This window comes from Notothenia rossii (assembly GCF_949606895.1).
Source record: "Notothenia rossii genome assembly, chromosome: 11".
Lineage (NCBI taxonomy): Eukaryota > Metazoa > Chordata > Actinopteri > Perciformes > Nototheniidae > Notothenia > Notothenia rossii.
In genome coordinates this window covers 18524730-18545993 of record NC_136910.1, presented here as the reverse complement: position 1 = coordinate 18545993, position 21264 = coordinate 18524730, and the positions used below count along the sequence as shown (strand labels likewise).

The following is a 21264-nucleotide window of genomic DNA, read 5'->3' as shown; positions in this document are numbered from 1 at the left end:
GAACATTCATTCATTTGTTCGGTAAAAGCCCCTACAATTCAGAATACAAGGCCCTTGAGCATAATAATAATAATAAGAAGAAGAAAACACACAGATTTTTATTTCACTTTGTGTTGAACCTCATAAAACACATATTTACTGCAGCTGCCAAAACACAAATGACACATTGATGTTTCATAGTAAACACACCCTACACGTGACATCCCTAGTGGTGATAATGCTCATTGGTAGGAATTTAGCGCCATCATGCGACAAGTAAGGGATAATGGAGCATAACTGGCAACCCCTACGTACTTGACGTAAAAGCAGACGGAAGTGGAAGTTGCCCATTTCCAATATGTCTGCTGGCGTCTTCCCACTCTGAACAAAACAAGACTCGTGGAGAATGGCAGACGGGGGAGTTGACGAGCTTTCGCAGCTTGAATATTTGTCGTTGGTGTCCAAGGTCTGCACGGAGCTTGACAACCATTTGGGGATAAGTGATAAAGATTTAGGTGAGTGTTTTGGGCTCCAAACGAACTATTATAACCTATAACCCACTAGCTACCTGACGCTAACTAGCTAGCTGCCTTGCCAATTAAACTGTACACTGGCTTGTATTCCAATATTCGTTTATAAGTTTTTGTTCGGGATTCTTGCCACTAAACCGTAGCTTGAAGTGGGATTTTAGCAGCAAATGATCATTTTGATAATTGGAGTTGGAGTTGGCTATCTTGACTGTTAACTTGTTCATTTGTCAATTGTTGTCATTTTTTTGCAGCTGAATTTGTCATCGACCTTGCTGAAAAACAGCCGGTGTTCGATGGCTTTAAAGCTCTTTTGCTCCAAAATGGAGCCGAATTCACAGTAAGTTAAGCTAACAGTCATTACACGTTGTAAGCTAGCATAGATATCCAGCGCTAGCCAACTTGTACGTGGTAACTAATCGGGTTGGTTCCCGTTTTTGTTGTTTTCATTGTAGGATTCTCTCATCGGTAATTTGCTCAGGCTCATCCAGACAATGCGTCCTCCATCGAAAGCATCTATGAGTAAAGGTGAGGTTATGTAATCTATTCTTTTTTTCTTAAACAAGCTGAACAAAGTTGCCAATATTTATATTCAATAACTGATGTATCAATTTGCTGTAGTCAAATCATAGACTGAGTCAAATACATCAACTAAACCTATTGACCTCGAAAAAGCAACATTTTAGTAAACATACACATAACATAGTCAGTGTAAGGTAATAGTTTCTCTGCCAAATAGGGGTACATTTATTTATACCATCTAATCAAGAATAATGTGCATCATTCACTTACATCTTGTTCACATTATTTTAATATATAGCTACATGTGTACTTCCCTTGTACAATGCAATATTGAAAAACCTTTATGTATTTCTCCCTTGCCTATAATCCACAATACAATTATTGAATAACGTTTAATTTTCAGCAACTGAAGCTTTGGCCAAGCCGAAGACAGAAAAGGACAAGCTGAAAGAGCTGTTTCCTGCGTTGTGTAGAGCAAATGAGCCAGTGCCAAAGGTACGTTACTCCAACACATTATTTTACGAGCTATAACTTTGACTTGTAATCCCACTATTACTATTTATGCTGTGCAACATGTTTACAATTTATAAACGATTGAACATCACACTATTCTGCCGTGTGTGTTCACCGCCTATATGCCATTAACTGTAAATACAATGGAAAACTGAAACAATATGTAAACTGGTGAAATGTAATGCCACGGTGATGCTAATTGTTTTTGTTTAATTGACTTTCTTAGAAGATACTTGACGAAGATGATGTGAAAGTAGCTGCTGATGTCATGAAAGAGCTGGAGATGTTTATGCCCAGTGTGAGTGGAACAGAGACCAAAAGCAGCAAGAGCAGGTGAGACGACCGAGGACACAGGTCACATTTGGAAGTGCGAAATGGAGATTGTACATGTTACTGATGTTGCTTTAAGTCTAGAAAACAAAATGCAACATCCACCATCTATACTATCACATTCATCGTGTGATTTCAACTTTTTAATGACATGATGATATAGTGGCTTGTGATCTCTATTTTTTTTACATTTCATACTTTGTTTTGCAGGTCAGAAAAGAGCAGACGCCAAAGCCGAAGTCGCAGCAGAAGCAGAGACCGGGACAGATACAGAGATAGAGACCGGGATCACGACAGAGACCGGGATCGGGACAGGAAGAGACGGCATCGCTCAAGGTCCAGGTCGCGCTCCAGAGACCACGATCGCCACCGAGATAGAGATGGAGATCGTGGAAAAAGAAGAGACAAATCTGTCCGCAGGTCTGAGCGCTCGCCTAGTCCCAAGAAAGACCAAGACAAAGACTCTGAGCGCTGGCAAGACAAACACGTGGACCGCCCACCACCTGAGGAGCCTTCTGTCGGTGACATATACAACGGCAAGATCACCAGCATCATGCAGTTTGGATGCTTTGTTCAGCTGGAGGGACTAAGGTAAGATCTACCATACGATATCAGGAAGCTGCTGCATATTTCAATCTGTAAATTCTTCTATTAAAGTCAATCATGTGTTTCCTTGTATGCAGGAAACGATGGGAGGGGTTGGTCCATATCTCCGAGCTGCGCCGAGAGGGCCGTGTGGCCAACGTTGCTGATGTTGTCAGCAAAGGCCAAAGAGTCAAGATCAAGGTGCTCTCATTCACCGGCTCCAAGACCAGCCTTAGTATGAAGGTAAGAAGAACGCACCACAAATTATTAAACTGAAATCTGTTAATCGTAAGCACAGCTAGAATAAATGGATTGAACTGTGTGTCTGGAGAATACTAAATTAATATTTTTAGTAGGGCTGTCAAGTTAACGCGTTACCGCACCTTTTTTTTTCTTCACGCCACCAATTATTGTATACCGTAGTTTATTTGTCCTCTGGCCGCCCCGTAGTTTCATAGCCCAAAGGCTTGACGTTGTTGTTGTTAGTTGGATGGTGGGAGATAAAAAAAAGGTGTTTTTAAACAGCAAGCCAAGCACACAGCTGATGCTGACAGCCCCGCTCCTGCCGCTCGCTTGCAGCAGACCACGCTTGAAAGTTTGCTGGGGAGACGCCTGGACAACAACAGCGATAGCTAAATGGGTGGCTACAGCTTCACATTGTGGAGGACGAGGGGCTGCGTTAGATCATTCCAGGGTTCGTACGGGTGCTTGAAATCCTTGAAAATGCTTGAAATTTGACATTGTGTTTTCAAGGTTGTGAAAGTGCTTGAATTTTGGGAATGGTGCTTGAAATTGAGATAAAGTGCTTGAAAATGTAAATGCTTTACTTTTACAATAAATTGCTGTCTGACTGAATAGTTCGCTTTTTAGATTAAACGATAATAATTGCTTCGCTTCTACATAAAACAGCTCCGCTGCGGCCTTCCCGCACTATGCGCGCGACCTGCAAGTGTTTGTGTTACGTGTGACCTGGGCATTCTGATGAGAGTGATAGATGACAGACTGTATACCAGGAGGTTGCAGTTTCAACGAGCGTTGGCTAGCAGAAGACAAATACAAGCCATGGGTAAGGGTCAAGCCCACGAGTAGCCTCCTACAAAGTTAGCAAAAATAACGATGCGAGAGTCTGCGCTGACGAGCCACATGAAAGGTACGCCGCAGTAGAGCATTTTAGATTAGGCTAACGTTGCATGTTAAGTTTGTTTAAGCTAACGTTAGCGAGCTGAATAGCGAACTCGATTGAGGGATAATAATAATTACAGGGGACAATCAGAGGAGCGTACCTATGTTATGTGCGTTACAGTCGCCATCGTGTGGTGTTCAGAGGATGAAGCACTCACGGCATTTCGTGTTATAGTCACAAAATATAATCTATTGATTCGACACAGAACGATTTTGAAAGCAATGTATTTCTACTGGTAGTATGTTTCGTGCCTAAATCAAATGTGACTTGCTCTATCGAAATCAGTCACATTGACCCGAAGAAACATTTTCGTTTGTATTACTGGTCTGGGGGAAGCTCGCGAGTGTGTTTGTATTTTTGCGTTTGTGTACCGGGGAAACACTCACAAGAAACACCAGCTGTTGTTATGCTTGCTGTGATGTTACATTAGTCCGTCTCTCTACTGCAGGGTAGCTTGTGAATAGACTCCAGGTGGAACTAAAGTCTAATTCAACACTTGATCATATTTCACATCATTTATCCACATCTGTGAAGTAACTAAAGGTATTAAATACATGTAGTGGAGCAAAAGTACACCATTTACCTCTGACTTATGTTTACTGCCAAACTAAAAGTACCTCAAAAATAGTAATCAATAATGTATTGAAAAGTTATTTGGCTGATTGTTTTATATTGGCTAAGCCAGGTTATATGGGAGGCCCAGTCTACGTACAGATGGTTCACTCATTTTGAAATATTAAACTTAGTTTTCTTTTCTTTAATTTTTCATCCTCGTGTAGAAGGCTATAACGAAACACACATTTGGTTGTTTATAGCATAAAGAACATCTGATTTAATGTGAGGTAGGGAAATAATCATTTGAGTATGTCTATATAAATATGTAATTTACAACAGCTGTAAGATGCTTGAAAAGCTGGAAAATGCACCTTGAAAATGCTTGAATTTGACTTTGGAAAAGGTGTAAGAACCCTGTCATTCGGATCGCATCCAACGTGTCGACTGCACATCACAGCGCATTGTTTTGACCCACAGTGGGAACGTCTCATGCTTTGACTGAAGATGAAGACAGAGGAGCGGCATTTCACCGACAACTGTAAACAGGCTTGTCTGTTTGAGCAACTGGCTTAGTGCAGAGAAGTAGACAGGAGGCGCATTCACACCAAGTACTTTTCCCACAAAGGTTCCTGAGAACTCTTTAGTTCTCATGAACTAAGTACAGATCGTGTTCACACCGGAAATTAGTTCCTGGGGGTGGATTAGGCCAATGAAGCCGCTGACGTCACTTCTGCTTTGGGTTTACTGGCAGGCCGAAAACCACTTCACGGCGTATACTGCCGCCCAAAATCCCCGGTCGGAAGTTCCCGGAGTTAGGGACTGGCTTCAGTAGAAGCTGCTGGGACTCCCAGCAGCTTCTACTGAAGCCTTCCGAGTAAACGGCCAGAACGCTGACACCTCCTCATCTCCACCGCTCCCATGTTTTATTTAGTGTTGTCATAAGTTAGTCTCTCTGCGTTTCTGCGCTGGGCTAATGCTAATGCTAATAATGATAATAAAATGGCAGCTTCACAAACGTTTTTGGGAGTTTGACGGGGCGTGGTTTGCATTCCGCCCAGCCAATCAGACACAGGAACCTTTTTCTCCCACGAAAGTCCCTGCTCCCTAGCAGGGACTGAAAAGGGAGTAAAAAAGGTTCTCTAGAACTAATTTAGTTCCTGGGACTTTTTGGTGTGAACGCAACTAAATAGTAGTTTTCAGGAACCTTTGTGGGAAAAGTACTTGGTGTGAACGCACCTAGGGTTGGGAGAGAGTGTAAGAGAGAGAGAGAGGTTCCAGGTTGTTGTATTGAAAATATTCAGGAGAATATTTTCAATACAACAACTATATATTATATTCCTCTAAGGTACATTTAGAACAGATTAAAAAATGTTCGATTGATTTGCGATTTAACTACATCATGCGATTAAATATTTTAATCGACTGACAGCCCTAATTTTTTGATTTCTTTGTGTTTGAAAATGTAGATCTTGATACCAGCATTGCTTCTTAATAGATTTGTTTTTTAATTGAATCTGATATCGCATTTGTGTCAGAGTAGGTAATTGTTGGAGCCAGAAAGTCATTATCATTTAAATGAGCAATTAAGCTGCCCCAAACATTTTTTTTTTAATGAGATATTTGGAGAGGATATTGGGAATCATTATGTTTTGTCATCAGAGGATCTCCTCACAGGCAGGACTGGAGTCTCCCTGCATTTTCATTATGTTACTAGCCTAATGTTTTACTCCTTTTTTGCCAGGATGTGGACCAGGAGACAGGAGAAGACCTGAACCCCAACAGGAGGAGAAATGTGGGCCCTGATGGAGGGGATGAGATCTCAATGAGGAACCCCGACCGGCCGAGCAACCTGAACCTGAACCTGGGTCACGTCCCCGAAATGGAACAGGACGACACCCTGGAACGCAAGAGGCTCACCAAGATCTCTGACCCGGAGAAGTGGGAGATCAAACAGGTGGCTCTATACACTAAGGATTTCTGCACACACCAAGTTAAAGGAGCTGCTTTGAAAAATAACCTGAATCCCTTTTGCTCATTTTCATCACATGCTAATAATCGTTCTTTTTTTTTGCTCTCAGATGATTGCTGCCAATGTCTTGTCTAAAGAAGAGTTCCCTGATTTTGATGACGAGACAGGAATTCTTCCTAAAGTTGATGATGAAGAGGGTAAGAAAGTTCTTTTTTTTTTTTTTTATCCAACACATTAGAAACATCCTTTTTTAAATGTGTGGTTTTTTTTATTTAAAGAAAACAAACGGGGCTTATCCTGTATACAAATAAATGACTGTTAAGTGCCTTTTTTAAAGCTGTTAAAAAGATTTTGACATGAATATTGTCTGTGCATGCTTCCTCTTAAATATTTGATCAGGGTATATCATTTAGAATTCTCTGGTATTGACGTTAGTATTGTTTGTCCACCTCTTTGGTCCGGATTTAAATATCTTAACAGCTCGTAGGTGGATTTCCATTAAATTGGTTAGTAACACTTGGGATACCTAGAGAATAAATTGGTAATCCCTTAACTTTTCATGAAGCCCCAATCACATTTTAATCCGTCCAATACTTTGGTTTATGACCAATTACCTGCCAAACTAATGATATTCCTATTTGCCTCAATTGTGCTTTGTGTTGGCATGGTAACACACTAAATAAAAGTATACCTCAGAATGTTAGCATGCCACTGTTATCGTTTAGCTCATAGCATCACTGTGCCTAAGGAAAGCCTCTCAGAGACTAGCATCGATGCACACTCCCAGACCTCTATTTAACTTTATGAATAATAACTTTTGATGAGTTGACTCCTCTTACATTGACCTTGTTCTTTGCCATTCAGATGAAGATCTGGAAATTGAGCTGGTTGAAGAAGAACCCCCATTCCTGAGGGGACACACCAAGCAGAGCATGGACATGAGCCCTGTCAAGATTGTCAAGGTACGGCCTATGCATAACATATTATCAGACGTCTTGCTAAATACACAGATCAGACAGTTAGGCTCCGTTTACACGGAAACGAAAACGAACAGAATTCGATATCAAAAAAGTCTGCCGTCCACACGCAATCGGCTGAATAAACGTGTCCCCTCCACACGAGACCACTCGACCCGCTGTAGTACATATGCCGGGCCTGTAAGTGGTGCTGTACTTCCGCCACAAAATACACCAAAAGCAGAGGCCGTCGATTGGAACGCCTCTGCAAAAAAACTGGACTTGTCATTCACAAAGAGATGTACAATAACCACATTCTCCACTACAAGGACACTCTCTCTACAGCCAAATCATCATATTACGAAGTTCTCATCAGCTCTGGCGAAGGGAACACAAGGGTCCTGTTCTCTACAGTGAAGAACATCACCACCGGACTCTCTTGCACCTCATCAGTATTCAACTGCCTACTGTAGCTCCCTCATGTCATTTTTTAATGACAAAATAGAAAACATTCACCAGCAACTAACTCCTCTTACCACCTGCAGTATATTTCTCCCTGTTTTCACCGACCCTCTCTCTCATTCTCTTTCAAGTTTCACACTTCCTTCTGCTGTTGTAATTAGGGATGCACCGAATATTCAGCCACCGAAAATTATCGGCCGAAAATGGTTAAAAAGGCCATTTCGGCTTTCGGCCGAAAGGGTTTTAGCACCGAAAAAATATCACCGAATGTCAGAGAACAGGGTTACGTTGATCATACTCCGCATATTTGTCCGGGTGTTTTGATTTCAAGTGGTGGAGTAATCCGGAAGTGGTGAAAGTCTTTGCAGTTACACCCCCTCGAGAAATGTCAGCTGAACACGTTTTACAAATCGCAATCCGCACCTCTCTCTCTGATATTTTTAAATATCTCCAAGCGGCAGACATGTTGGCTGTGAGCCAGTCGCGAGCATGGTCGCGCGCCGTGCTTGTCGCCGCGTTTTGATTACGTCATCACAACAACACGTTAGGTTACCAAATGTATAGGTGCATTTGTTGTTGAAGGCCTGGCTGTTACAGTCTTTATTTACACTATTTTGGTGTAGGCCTACTGGCCTAGATGTGTATGCAGTTTTAAAGCACCTTGGCTTTGTTCTGAATGCATTTTGTTGTAGTTATCCTACAGAGAAAAGAAAATGCACTTGACTTGGAATTAATGTACTATATGCATTCAAAAGTGCTGAATAAATGTTTTATGGACCCATAATAGTGATTATTATTTAAGTTAAGTTTTACCATAATCATGCCTTTTTCCATAATCAGGTAGCTGAACAACATTGGTAAAAAATGTATACAATATATATATATATATATATATATTTATATTAATCATTTTCGGCCTTTCGGCATTCGGTTTTCGGCCAACTGTTTCCTATTTTCGGTATCGGTTTCGGCCAAGAATTTCCCATTCGGTGCACCCCTAGTTGTAATATCTGAGCTCATCAGTAAATCCAAGCCATCTCCCTGTCAGTTAGACCCTCTTCCTACCCCCCTGGTAAAAACCTGTCTACCTTCATTGTCCTCCCTTATAACTGTCATCATACACTCCTCCCTCACCTCTGGTCTTGTTCACTCACTTTTCAAATCAGCCGCCATCACGCCCATACTAAAGAAACCTGGTGCAGACCCCAACAACTTTAATAACTTTCGTCCCATATCTAACCTACCGTTCCTCTAAAAAATCCTGGAAAAAACTGTTGCATCCCAGAGCCATACCCACTTGTATGACAATAACCTGTACGAACAATTTCAATCTGGTTTCCACCCCCATCACAGCACAGAAACAGCACTGGTGAAAATCACTAACGACCTCCTCATGGCAGCTGACTCCGGACTATTAACTATCCTCATCCTCCTTGATCTTAGTTCAGCTTTTGACACCCTTTCCCACAGCATCCTCATTGACAGACTGTCCTCCATCGGGATCACTGACACACAACTCCTCTGGTTTAAATCATATCTCTCTCTGGCCGCACTCAGTTCATCCAACTCAAAACCTTCAAATCACAGCCACTTCCAGTCACGACCGGTGTTCCCCAGGGCTCTGTCCTGGGGCCTCTTCTTTTTATCATCTATTTACTTCCTCTTGGCAATATCTTCCGTAAACACAACATCCACTTTCATTGCTACGCGGGTGACACCCAGCTCTACTTGTCCTCCAAACCAACCACCATCCTCTCTCCATCCTCCCTGTCTGACTGCTTACAGGACATCAAATCCTGGTTTTCTTCTAACTTTCTCAAACTTAACGACAATAAAACCAAGGTTCTCCTCATTGGCACGAAATCCACCCCAACCAAACCTGACAGTTTCTCCATTACAAGAGACAACTCTTCAGTCTCCCCCTCCCCTCAGGTTAAGAGTCTGGGTGTCATCCTCGACGGCACACTTTCATTCAAATTTCACATAAGTAATATCACTCGGTCTGCCTATTTCCATCTACGCAACATCAACCGCCTCCGCCCATCCCTTAACCCTAAGACCACCGCCATTCTTGTTCACACCCTGGTCACTTCCCGCATCGACTACTGCAACTCCCTTCTCTTTGGTCTCCCTCTCAAATCCATCCACAGACTTCAACTGGTTCAGAACTCTGCCGCCCGCATCATCACCAGAAACCCCTCCATTAACCACATCACTCCTGTTCTTCAGCAACTTCACTGGCTCCCCGTCAAATCCCGTATAGTTTTTAAGATTCTGCTCCTCGCCTTTAAGGCGATCCATAACCTCACTCCTCTGTACCTCTCCAACCTCCTGCACATCAACACACCCATCCGCACACTCAGATCTTCTGCTTCCCTCGACCTCACTGCACCCCTCTTCCGTTTAACCACCATGGGGTCTAGAGCCTTCAGCCGCTCTGCAACACGCCTCTGGAACTCCCTCCAACCTGATATCCGCAACACTGACTCTCTCCCCATTTTCAAATCACGCCTCAAAACATATCTCTTCACACTCGCATATCCACCCTGATCATTATCCATCATACATCCTCTGTTTTTATTTATTTGGTTATTTGATTGATTTATATACTGCTTTGTCTTGCTCTTATGCTGGTGTTATGTATTGTGTATCTTGTTTTGTGTTTGTGCGGCGACCTTGAGAGCCTTGAAAGTCACCTATATAAAATAAATGCATTATTATTATTATTATTATTATTATTAGAAGACCTCCCAAGCATGGTTGCCATGGTTGCCTGTTTGCCCTTCTGTTTATTCTCTGCGGTGTATTTAGAAACATGTAGTTCTCCATGTCCACTTGTTGCTGATGGTTGTGGTAGAGGAGCTGTAGATTTGGGTGAGCAGCAGAGGTGGGGAGAGGCAGGGCTCTGGCTGTTTCGGCGGCCTCTGTTTCGCTTTTTCTCCCTCCCCGAGGCGAGCGTGTGCTCCTGCTGTAAAAGGCAGGTGCACCGCACCCACTGCCACTAACTCTGAGCCTGGCTCCCGAGCAGGACGTTCAATCTCCCCGGTAGTCCACCAGCAGATCAAAAACACCGACCTCTCCGCGTCTTCCAAGGGACGAGGGAACCGTGCGGCAGAGTTTCCGTTAAATTTGAAATCTTCCGGACAAAATTAGAAAAGTGCCGGTCAAAGGTCTTCTTTGTTATTTATTGAGCTTTAAAACATATTAATAATGACTCTATATAAGAATAATACACTGAGCCTCTCTTTTCCTCCCCCTCTCCTGACAGCCCGTCAGTATCCGTCTCATGCAGCTTGCTGATCCAGCAATGAGTGACTCGACAGTGAACATAAACATTTATAACTAGTTTAGGAAGTTTGAGAGGTAATTAAAATAGCTACGTGTGATGATCTAACTTGAAGTGTGTTTTTGCTGTTTGCACAACTCCTATTTTGCATCCGCAGCTAAAACTGTTCATATCCGCTCACTGCTCCATCACAGCGGGCGGAGCTGCAGGCGATCATGCAGAGCTGCGTGTCTCAGTCAGCAGCAGCTGATCTCTGATCTCTCTCTCCTGTCTGATTAGACTTCACTTGCGTTTATGCCCATATCGATCAGATCTAGCTAGTTCTAGCTAATGATATGACTGCCTGCGTGTCAAAGGACACCCTAACAATAAGCAACATTTTGACCGGAGAGATTTAGATTTGCCGGTCTTCAGCATATTTTAGCGGTCATAGTCCGGTAATTACCGGCTAACGGAAACTCTGCCGTGCGGGGGGGTCTGCTGGAGGCTCCTGCTGGGTGCACTGTCCTGCGAGATACCGGGACCTGGCTCGAAACACTCGGAACACTGTTCAGCAGTGACGCGGAGCCGTTTGACCCCCTAGAGCAGGGGTCGGCAACAGGCGGGCCACGATCCGGACCCAGACGCCGACCTATACGGACCCGGACCTATAATCAATTAGGGATGCCAGCGATTATTCGATTTTTCGAATATTCGTTACAGTCTCCATAATTGAAAATTATTTTTAAAATTTGATTTGATTTATATATATTTTTTTATGTTTTTTCTTTTTTTCCCTGGCTTAGTTTCAACCAAAATATAGACAAATGCTAATAATAGTATTAATACTTGTAAATGGCCATTGGTCACACGACCAGTTTGTTTTACTATAAACTTGGAGGAAGCAGGCAGTGCAGGCTGCGCAGAGTGCAGATTGCTGCTGCAGCTTGCTACACACCGACCCCGCTGCCGACAGGGGGGCGAAAGAGACGAGTGAGCGATACAGGAGAGAAACACAGACGAGAGAGCGGCAGAGAGAAGCGGAGAGGAAAGTGAGTGAAGAGAATAATTAGCGATACAGGGAGAGGAGAGTGAACAGGCGTGTTAGCGGCAGACAGGGAGAGAAAAATAATTACACATGGCGCTCTCCAAGAAGAGGAAAGTGGACAGTGAGAACAGAGCTTTTAACCCTGAGTGGACTCATTCATGTTCATCCTGCCCACTGGGAGCACAGAACCAGTGTTTCTCATTTGTTCAGAGACCGTGGCGCTCATTATAAGTGCCAAAACGCCACTATGGGACAAAACACAAAGTGTTTGACCAAACATTCCCTCTCAAGTCAGAACTGAGGTCAAATAAGCAGTCTCAGAGCCCAATATGATCAGTCCACCAGGATCAAAACTAAAACTAAATATCGTTCCAGGGCAGGCTAACCAATGAGCACCTGCATGTGTGTATGAGAATGGCCATGACACCATTTCAGCCCAGATTTAAACTCCTGGCAGGACAAGCTCAAACTCAATTCTCGCACTGAATTAAAAAAAAGTGAGTGAGGGACTGCAATATAAGAGGGAAAGAATGAGAAACTTTAAAACTGTTCAATTCTTATGATGTGTAAAGACTGATATTGTTCTATAATCGTCTGAAACTGTTAAGTCATGATGTGAAACGGTTAACAAAGAAAAAGGGAAACTCAAGCTGCTGCTACACTTTATTTTATTTATCTAAAATTAAGCACTTTTACAATGCACATATTTTCAAAAGCTATTTTATTTATTTTCTCTTTTATTTTTAAATGCAGCCCGAGAGGAACATTACACATATCCACAGTATTTACTGTATATCTGTATAGTTCAATGTTAATTGACAATAAATATTGTTGTTTATGAATTATACCTTCTTTATTTGATTGGCAGTCAGTTGTTGATTACATGCAGACGTTGATAAAGCTGCAGGCTACTTCAATATATATCACACTAATTCATAAAGCAAGTTAGACATTTTGATGTTCCGGACCTTTGCATAGGGAGATTCTCTCTAACTGGATCTCGTTGAATTTTAGTTGAATACCCCTGCCCTAGAGCGTTCTGCCCGCAGATCTATCCACCTTGGGACCCGTTATCGTTTGAGGGCTCTGTTTCCGCGTTTCCGTTATGGCCTCGTGTGAACAAACCGTCTATACGTTAGAGAACTGTAGCGGATGACACCCGTTCCGTCTCCGTGTAAACGGGCCCTTACATTTAGACCTGCTTTTTACTGTTCAGCATCAGACGTGTGAGCTTTTAAAACCGCAACATTTGCAATGACTTTAAATGTACATAGCTTTGATGGCTTAACCAAATGAAATTGTTTCCCTCTGCCCGTAGAATCCAGATGGCTCTCTGTCTCAAGCGGCCATGATGCAGAGTGCTCTGGCTAAGGAGAGGCGGGAGCTGAAGCAGGCGGCGCGGGAGGCAGAGATGGACTCCATCCCCATGGGGCTGAATAAACATTGGGTGGACCCGCTGCCAGACGGTAAGTAATCCATTAGATGTGCACATTAAGTTATTTCTACCTCACAGATGTTGAGGCTGAAGTGAGATTCATCAACAACAGTGTATACAATAAAAACCCAGCTTGAGATTAGCATATTGATCATTTTAACCTCTGTCTTTAGATCTATTTACGTTTTTATTGATATCCAAACAATATCTGAGTGTGTTAAAAGCAAAGATAAAAGAAATGTCTTCAGTTTTATCTTTGCCCCTCTTTATGAAATGTGTCTGTGTCAGAAATGAGACGTTGCCTCATGGCAGGCAGCAGCCCTCAGGCCTGCCAGGGCTGGAGATGCTATCTGGCTTCCTGCAGACCCATATCTGGCCGGATGGAATGATCTTGCCATGCTTCGTGGTCCTTGTATCCCCCCCATGGCCCCAGGTGGTCCCCACTGTTTCCAATAGTGGGCCTTTTCCTGCCATAACCTTGCAAATCTGGCAGTGACGTAGCTACAGAGTTAAAGTTCTTCTTGCATGCCTCCTGTGAACAAAGAATCAAAAAACTAAATCTGAGTTAAGTAAATGGTCGCCAGGCGCAAAAGTCATTCAAAAACATCAGTGTATAAATTGGAGCAGATTTAGCTTAATCTGGGAGGACATACTGCCATTGTAACACTTATTTTCTGTGCAATACACACCCTTGATATGACCGCTTATCCTTTTCACTTACAACAAGCCAACAAGTTTTCATCATTATCAATCACAATTATGTTCCTCTTTCCCAGTTGACGGCAGGCAGATTGCAGCTAACATGAGAGGTATTGGCATGATGCCTAACGACATCCCAGAGTGGAAGAAGCATGCCTTTGGAGGCAACAAGGCCTCCTATGGTAAGAAGACCGCAATGTCCATCCTGGAGCAGAGGGAGAGTCTGCCCATCTACAAGCTGAAGGAGCAGCTCATTCAGGTGGGTCCTAGTCTTCAAATATAAACCTAAAAGGAGACTTTTCCAATATGTAATAGAAAGATTCACATGGGAGTTCATAATTCAGACTGATTTAGGTTCTGTTGAAAATTTGGATGTCATTTATCAAGCAGATGTTGATGCTCAAGTACGTTCATACTTTGACAAGTGTTGAATGGAAACATCTGCTAAATGCAAATGAGGAGATATCTTTAATTGAGTTTGCTTTGCTGCTTTCTGCTGCTGAACTGTGAACAATCCCTACAGAAATGTGTTCTTTTCTCAATATCAAATGTCGGGGGAAAGGGAGTACAGCAATTCAAGAGCTAGCTTTTAAAATGTACTGCTTTTAAAAAAATCTGCCACAGGCTGTTCATGACAACCAGATCCTGATTGTGATTGGAGAGACAGGGTCCGGTAAGACCACGCAGATCACTCAGTACCTGGCGGAGGCTGGCTACACCACCAGGGGGAAGATCGGCTGCACACAGCCCCGTCGTGTGGCCGCCATGTCCGTGGCCAAGAGGGTCTCTGAGGAGTACGGCTGCTGTCTAGGACAAGAGGTCAGTGATCTCACATGTTTTGTGTTATCATTTGGTAATTATGCTGATAGTATTTTTTATGTTCTTGGCTGAACCGAATAGTTTGAGGCTTCGTTGATTTAAAAAATGGTGCTTAACTCATTTTTTTTATGTAGTGTTTGGCAAATAAATATTTATATTAATGTAGCAACAATCTTACCAGCACCTTCAATAAAGGCTCTAGCACTATTACAGTTAATTACTTTGAGTCCTTAAAGTATCTACACACTATCAAGCCTCTTTCATATTCATTTATTCAAATTAAAAAAAAAAAAAGTTTTAGGTGAATTTCGATGACAGACATTCAATCTCAAATGAAGCTTTGAATATAATAAAAGCAGCATGGACCTATATTTTATATTTGTTAAATGAATCTAAACGAGGCTAATATAATTCTTCTTTTGCTCCAGGTGGGTTACACCATCCGTTTCGAGGACTGCACCAGCCCTGAGACGGTCATCAAGTACATGACGGACGGCATGCTGCTGAGAGAGTGTCTCATCGACTCTGAGCTGGGCCAGTACGCCATCATCATGTTGGACGAAGCTCACGAGAGGACAATCCACACTGATGTGCTTTTTGGTTTGCTCAAGAAGGTAAGCCACATGAGAATAGAGACCTTTGGGGTAGACATAAGTAAAGAAGATGCTGAGTGTTTCTTGTCCTTCTCAGACTGTAATGAAACGCACAGACATGAAGCTGATCGTAACATCAGCCACACTGGATGCTGTGAAGTTCTCTCAGTATTTCTATGAAGCGCCCATCTTCACCATCCCAGGAAGAACTTACCCAGTGGAGGTTCTCTACACCAAAGAGCCTGAGACGGACTACCTGGATGCCAGTCTCATCACTGTCATGCAGATCCATCTGACTGAACCTCCAGGTATGATTTTAAAAATCTTTAAAACGTACATGTTCTTTAAACCAGGTACACCTAGTCCATGTCATAATCCAACGTTCTCCTTGTTCTTTATCCAGGGGACGTCCTGGTGTTTCTGACGGGACAGGAAGAGATCGACACTGCTTGTGAGATCCTGTACGAGAGAATGAAGTCCCTGGGTCCCGATGTTCCTGAACTGATCATTCTGCCAGTTTATTCTGCCCTGCCCAGTGAGATGCAGACCAGGATCTTTGATCCCGCACCCCCCGGCAGCAGAAAGGTGTCTTTTATTCAACAGTAACATTTAAAAACGCATTGGATTTGCCTATCTACTATCTTGTGTGCTGCTTTCTGTGTTTTCCCAGAATGTGGAATAACCCTTTTTTCTCCCCTTAGGTGGTCATTGCCACAAACATTGCAGAGACATCTCTGACCATCGATGGAATCTACTACGTGGTGGATCCTGGCTTTGTGAAACAGAAAGTGTACAACTCAAAGACCGGCATCGACCAGCTGGTGGTGACACCCATCTCACAGGTGACAATATATCTATGATGTACTTGATATTGCTGGGGAGCAAAGCTAAATGTAATTGAAGCAATTGGCGATCTTACTAAATTGTTTTAAAAAAAAATGTATTTTCCAGGCGCAGGCCAAGCAGAGGGCGGGTCGAGCCGGCAGGACGGGCCCCGGGAAGACCTACAGGCTCTACACTGAGAGGGCCTACAGGGACGAGATGCTGACCACCAACGTGCCAGAGATCCAGAGAACCAACTTGGCCAGTACTGTGCTCTCTCTGAAGGTAAGCAGTCATTCTGCAGCCAACATGTTATTCTTACTTTGAACCCTAAACAAAATGTAATCTTTGTGTAGTCTTGGAGATGTAAAATACTACATTTCCTTCCACTGGTTAGAAGCTGGTCATTCTTTTAATTTACTTTTTCTAAATGTATTTCATTTATTGTGTCATTGATCATATTACACATTTCATTTATTATGTACTTGTAAGTGTTTATGGAATCGATTTTAATAAACAGTGAAGCAAAACTTTAGTAGGGATGTAGCAGGGCATATTGTGTAAAGCCAGAAGTGAACTTCAAAAAATAAAGTCACTCCCACTTTTTGAGTTCCTAAATTAAATGTTCCACATACTCAACATTTATCTAAGTAATCATGGTTTTAAGTGTTCATCAAAGAAAATATGCATATCTCTTTTTTATACAAGTGTTGCGAATTAAAATCGAAATGATACATTTGTGTTTTCCCTCTTCTTATATTTATATTTCCTCTCCAGGCCATGGGCATCAACGACCTCCTGTCCTTTGACTTCATGGACGCTCCTCCCATGGAGACTCTGATCACAGCCATGGAGCAGCTGTACACTCTGGGAGCACTTGATGATGAAGGCTTACTCACACGCCTGGGGAGACGGGTGAGGGATGCTTTTACTTGGTGGTTTCATCAGCTGCCATGATGAAAAGAATAAATCTGCATCGAATCACATTTGTGCAGTTTGATTAAACACATAACGCATCAGTGTGCGGTCTATTTTGCCCTTCTTTTAATTTTTAGTATTGCTTCAATTATTCTGACTTTTCTTTCTCTACACCTTTCTTCTAGATGGCGGAGTTTCCTCTGGAGCCCATGCTGTGTAAGATGCTGATCATGTCCGTCCATCTGGGCTGCAGTGAAGAGATGCTCACCATCGTCTCCATGCTGTCTGTGCAGAACGTCTTCTACAGACCGAAGGTATGACTTTGGCTTAAATACAATCATTTAACCTGTGTCGGAAGGTTTCTTATGAAGGCCCTGGTTCTCACAAATAGTAAATGGATATTAAAACAAAAATATATATGCTCTACAGCTTGATGTTTATTAGGGATGCTCCGATCGATACTCACTCTCTGCCGATCGATCGTTGCTCTCTAAAAATCGCATCACGTAAAATGATGACGTAAAATACATGACACTTTTCTCTGTGCGCGGCAAAACAAGCTCGCCAAAATGGCTTCACTGGTCTGGCAGTATTTTAAGGTATCCGAAAATGACAATAAAATAGCGGTATCCAACGTGTGTGAAGCAGAAATCCTGCAGCTCCACCCGCTGTGACGGACTTAAACTGTAAACTTGAATAATGTACTTCATTTGAATGTAATAATTATGTTGGTTGTTGTTTGTGGAAGCGCCAGTGAATGAGCCCCATTAACTGAGCCCCATTAACTGAGTTTTAAACATCACTTTAAATGGAAGATCCCCATAGGCCCCGCCCACTCGATCGGATCGGCGATCGGTATCGGCCGATACTGATTCCGGCGATCGGCCCCAAAATTGGCGATCGGAGCATCACTAATGTTTATCATGTATAACTTAGTGTATCTCTGTTTTATCCGTTAAAGGACAAGCAGGCCTTGGCTGACCAGAAGAAGGCAAAGTTTCACCAGCCTGAGGGAGATCACCTGACCCTGCTGGCTGTCTACAACTCCTGGAAGAACAACAAGTTCTCCAACCCCTGGTGTTATGAGAACTTCATCCAGGCTCGCTCCCTGCGCAGAGGCCAGGACATCCGCAAGCAGATGCTGGGTATCATGGACAGGTATGAAGTACTGGCAGAACCACTATACATGCTAACACGTGAATCTTCAATATCATTAAAGGAACGTTTTGGGGGTTTCATGTCCAAAATTGGGACGAACAGACAGGACTACTGTCAGGGAAGCCTGGCAATGTTCCACTGTAGACATGGGGGGGTAGCAGCACATGTATGCTCATAAAAAAAATGATATCATTTAGGGTAGGCTATATTTAGAATGAATTTCTGATGTACCTTTGCAATGGGTAACCCAAGCTGTTATCTTGTCTCTCTTCAAAGGCACCAAACACTGTTGACAATTCTAATTTTAACTTGCACATCAAAAGAGTTGCTGGCTATAGCTGATTATTCTGTACATGTTAATGTTTGACTTTGTTGAAACTTGTACTTACACTTTTTAAATACACCAAAGTCACACAATAACACAAAGTAAGCGATTTCAGTGGACCAATAACTCCTGTGTTCTGCAAGTAAAAACAACAGTTTTTGTCAGAGTAGTTTTGTGGCTTTGAAGAGGGCAAAAACATTGGCTTCTGTACCTTGTCAGAAAGGGCTGTATATAGCGCACACTTTTATTTATTTAATACATTTTTTAGTTGGCTAATAGACATTTCTATTCATATCCACTATCTGTAGTAAATATTACACTAACTAAGGATACAAATCTCAACTAAAAGAACAATCTAAACTGGATAAAAAAAATCTCTTGTTTCTCATGAACCTCCAACATGCTCTCCCCTCCTCAGACATAAACTGGACGTGGTATCTTGTGGTAAAGCCACAGTCCGAGTCCAGAAAGCCATCTGCAGTGGCTTCTTCAGGAACGCCGCCAAAAAGGATCCTCAGGAGGGTTACCGCACCCTTATAGACCAACAAGTTGTTTACATCCACCCCTCCAGTGCTCTGTTCAACCGCCAGCCTGAGTGGTAAGACAAAAAGATAATCTCACCTTTTTGTATTAGTCACGATCACGAAAGAAAGAAATATTTTTTAAATGTATTTCCAAATGTGAAAACAGCCATGTGACGTCTTGCCTCCGTTACCCTCAGGGTTGTGTACCATGAGTTGGTGCTGACCACCAAGGAGTACATGCGGGAGGTGACCACCATCGACCCCCGCTGGCTGGTGGAGTTTTCTCCAGCCTTCTTCAAAGTGTCAGATCCCACACGCCTCAGCAAGCAGAAGAAACAACAGCGCCTCGAGCCTCTGTACAACCGCTACGAGGAGCCCAACGCCTGGAGAATCTCCCGAGCCTTTAGGCGCCGTTAGAGTGTGTGACGTCACAAACCCAGAACACAAATGTTTTTATGAAAAGGTCAGATGTGTCGACCAGTCCCTGGTGGTAGATGTTTTATCATCACTGCTTCAAGCTGTGTATTCACTCCTACTTTTACATGCATACACATTGTACATCTTCTCTCAGAAGGTCCTAGAATAACCTGCTTGGGTGGGGGTTTCATTATTTTAGGAAAGTTGGAGTTATTTACTTCTCTTAGCACTAATGCTGGAACTTAAAGAACATCCATATCTGTCCTGTTAGTAAGTGGTTTTAAAGTTCATCTTCTATGGGGAGATTCTGCAAAAACAGTGGACTATTTATTTTTGGCAGAGTAAATTGTTATCGCATAACGTCATGCCTTAATTCGACCTAAACGAATAGTAATAGAGACTTTTTGTTTCCATAGTAAATATTTTCCAGGCCAAAAGGATTGAACTGACTAAATGTTAGATAGATTTTGTACTTAACCTTGGACAATTGTGTCCCACTTGTCTGTATCTGAGGTGTTGCTTTGCTATACTTGCAACTGTAACTTGAAAATGTTTCCTCCATTAAAATGCAAACATTCTTTTCAACCCTACTATATTTTTTGTGAACTTTTACTCTCAATGGGGATATTTTATGATTCAAATATTGCCATGCATTACCAACTGAACTTATACATTTGTGCTCTTATAGAGGAAAAAGTGTCCGGATCGCTCTTAGGTCAAATTATAACCATATCAAAATGATTTAATACTGAAAAGGTGATTTAAAAAAATGTTACTCAACTAAAGCGTTGGGGAGTTTTATAAGCTAAACGCCAACAATATAGCTATATTTGAAGCATTCTTCGCAGCCATGTGGTCCCTGTTTGGGTTGTATATATTGATGCCCAAATGTATAAAATGCATTTTAATGTTGGTCGAAAGAGAATACGTTTCCTTTTCGTTTTTTTTAAGAGTTACTGTTGCCCTCTAATTAGTAAGTGCGATATCAGCCTCTGATATTAGAGGGACATAAATACAGTAGCCTGCAATAGAAATACATGAGTAAAGTATGAAAACTCAAGTAGAGCACAGTGGTGGAAGTACTCAGTGTTTATCACAATAGTATAAGCATCAAAGTATACTTAAGAGCACCACATTTCTCATTAAACTGAATGGCCCATTTCAGAATAATATATTATATAATTTGACTATAATTACTGATGCAAATGTGTAAACAACCCTATTAAATGTGTGAACTCTTTTAGATTTATTTTATTATACCGTTGTTTATATTTATTAACATAGAATAGAATCGGAGGGATGAAACCCTCTTTTAATGGTCACACATGCAGAGCACACAGCACACACAGTGAAATGTGTTCTCTGCATTTATTAACCCATCCTAGTACCAGGAGTCTAGTACTAGGAGCAGTGGGCAGCTATTGTACAGCGCCCGGGCAGCAATGGGAGTGGGGTCCGGGGGGGTTGTCCGGTGCCTTGCTCAAGGGCACCACGGCAGGGCCCAGGAGGTGGACTGGGACCTCTCCAAGTAGCAGTCCACACTCCATATTTAGGTCTGGTCGGGGACCCTACGGCTCACAGTCCAAGCCCCTACTGACTGAGCCACTGCATAATACATCTCAATATATAATCTTATATTATATTTATATTACAAATCTGA

General features: G+C 42.4%; 1 protein-coding gene across 1 annotated transcript; it reads left to right on the top strand.

Moving 5' to 3' along the window:
* The first annotated feature begins 308 nt into the window (after positions 1-308).
* Positions 309-20189, top strand: LOC307025155 (ATP-dependent RNA helicase DHX8). Its single transcript, XM_079659770.1, has 23 exons — positions 309-494; positions 761-846; positions 962-1034; positions 1432-1523; positions 1768-1874; positions 2082-2462; positions 2555-2699; positions 5936-6148; positions 6273-6360; positions 7028-7125; positions 13213-13360; positions 14106-14287; positions 14653-14847; positions 15276-15461; positions 15538-15748; positions 15844-16025; positions 16142-16282; positions 16392-16547; positions 17040-17177; positions 17366-17494; positions 18142-18338; positions 19082-19261; positions 19385-20189. The coding sequence occupies exons 1-23, from the start codon at positions 386-388 to the stop codon at positions 19602-19604; spliced, it is 3657 nt and encodes a 1218-aa protein (XP_079515896.1). The 5' UTR covers positions 309-385; the 3' UTR covers positions 19605-20189.
* Positions 20190-21264: the final 1075 nt, after the last annotated feature.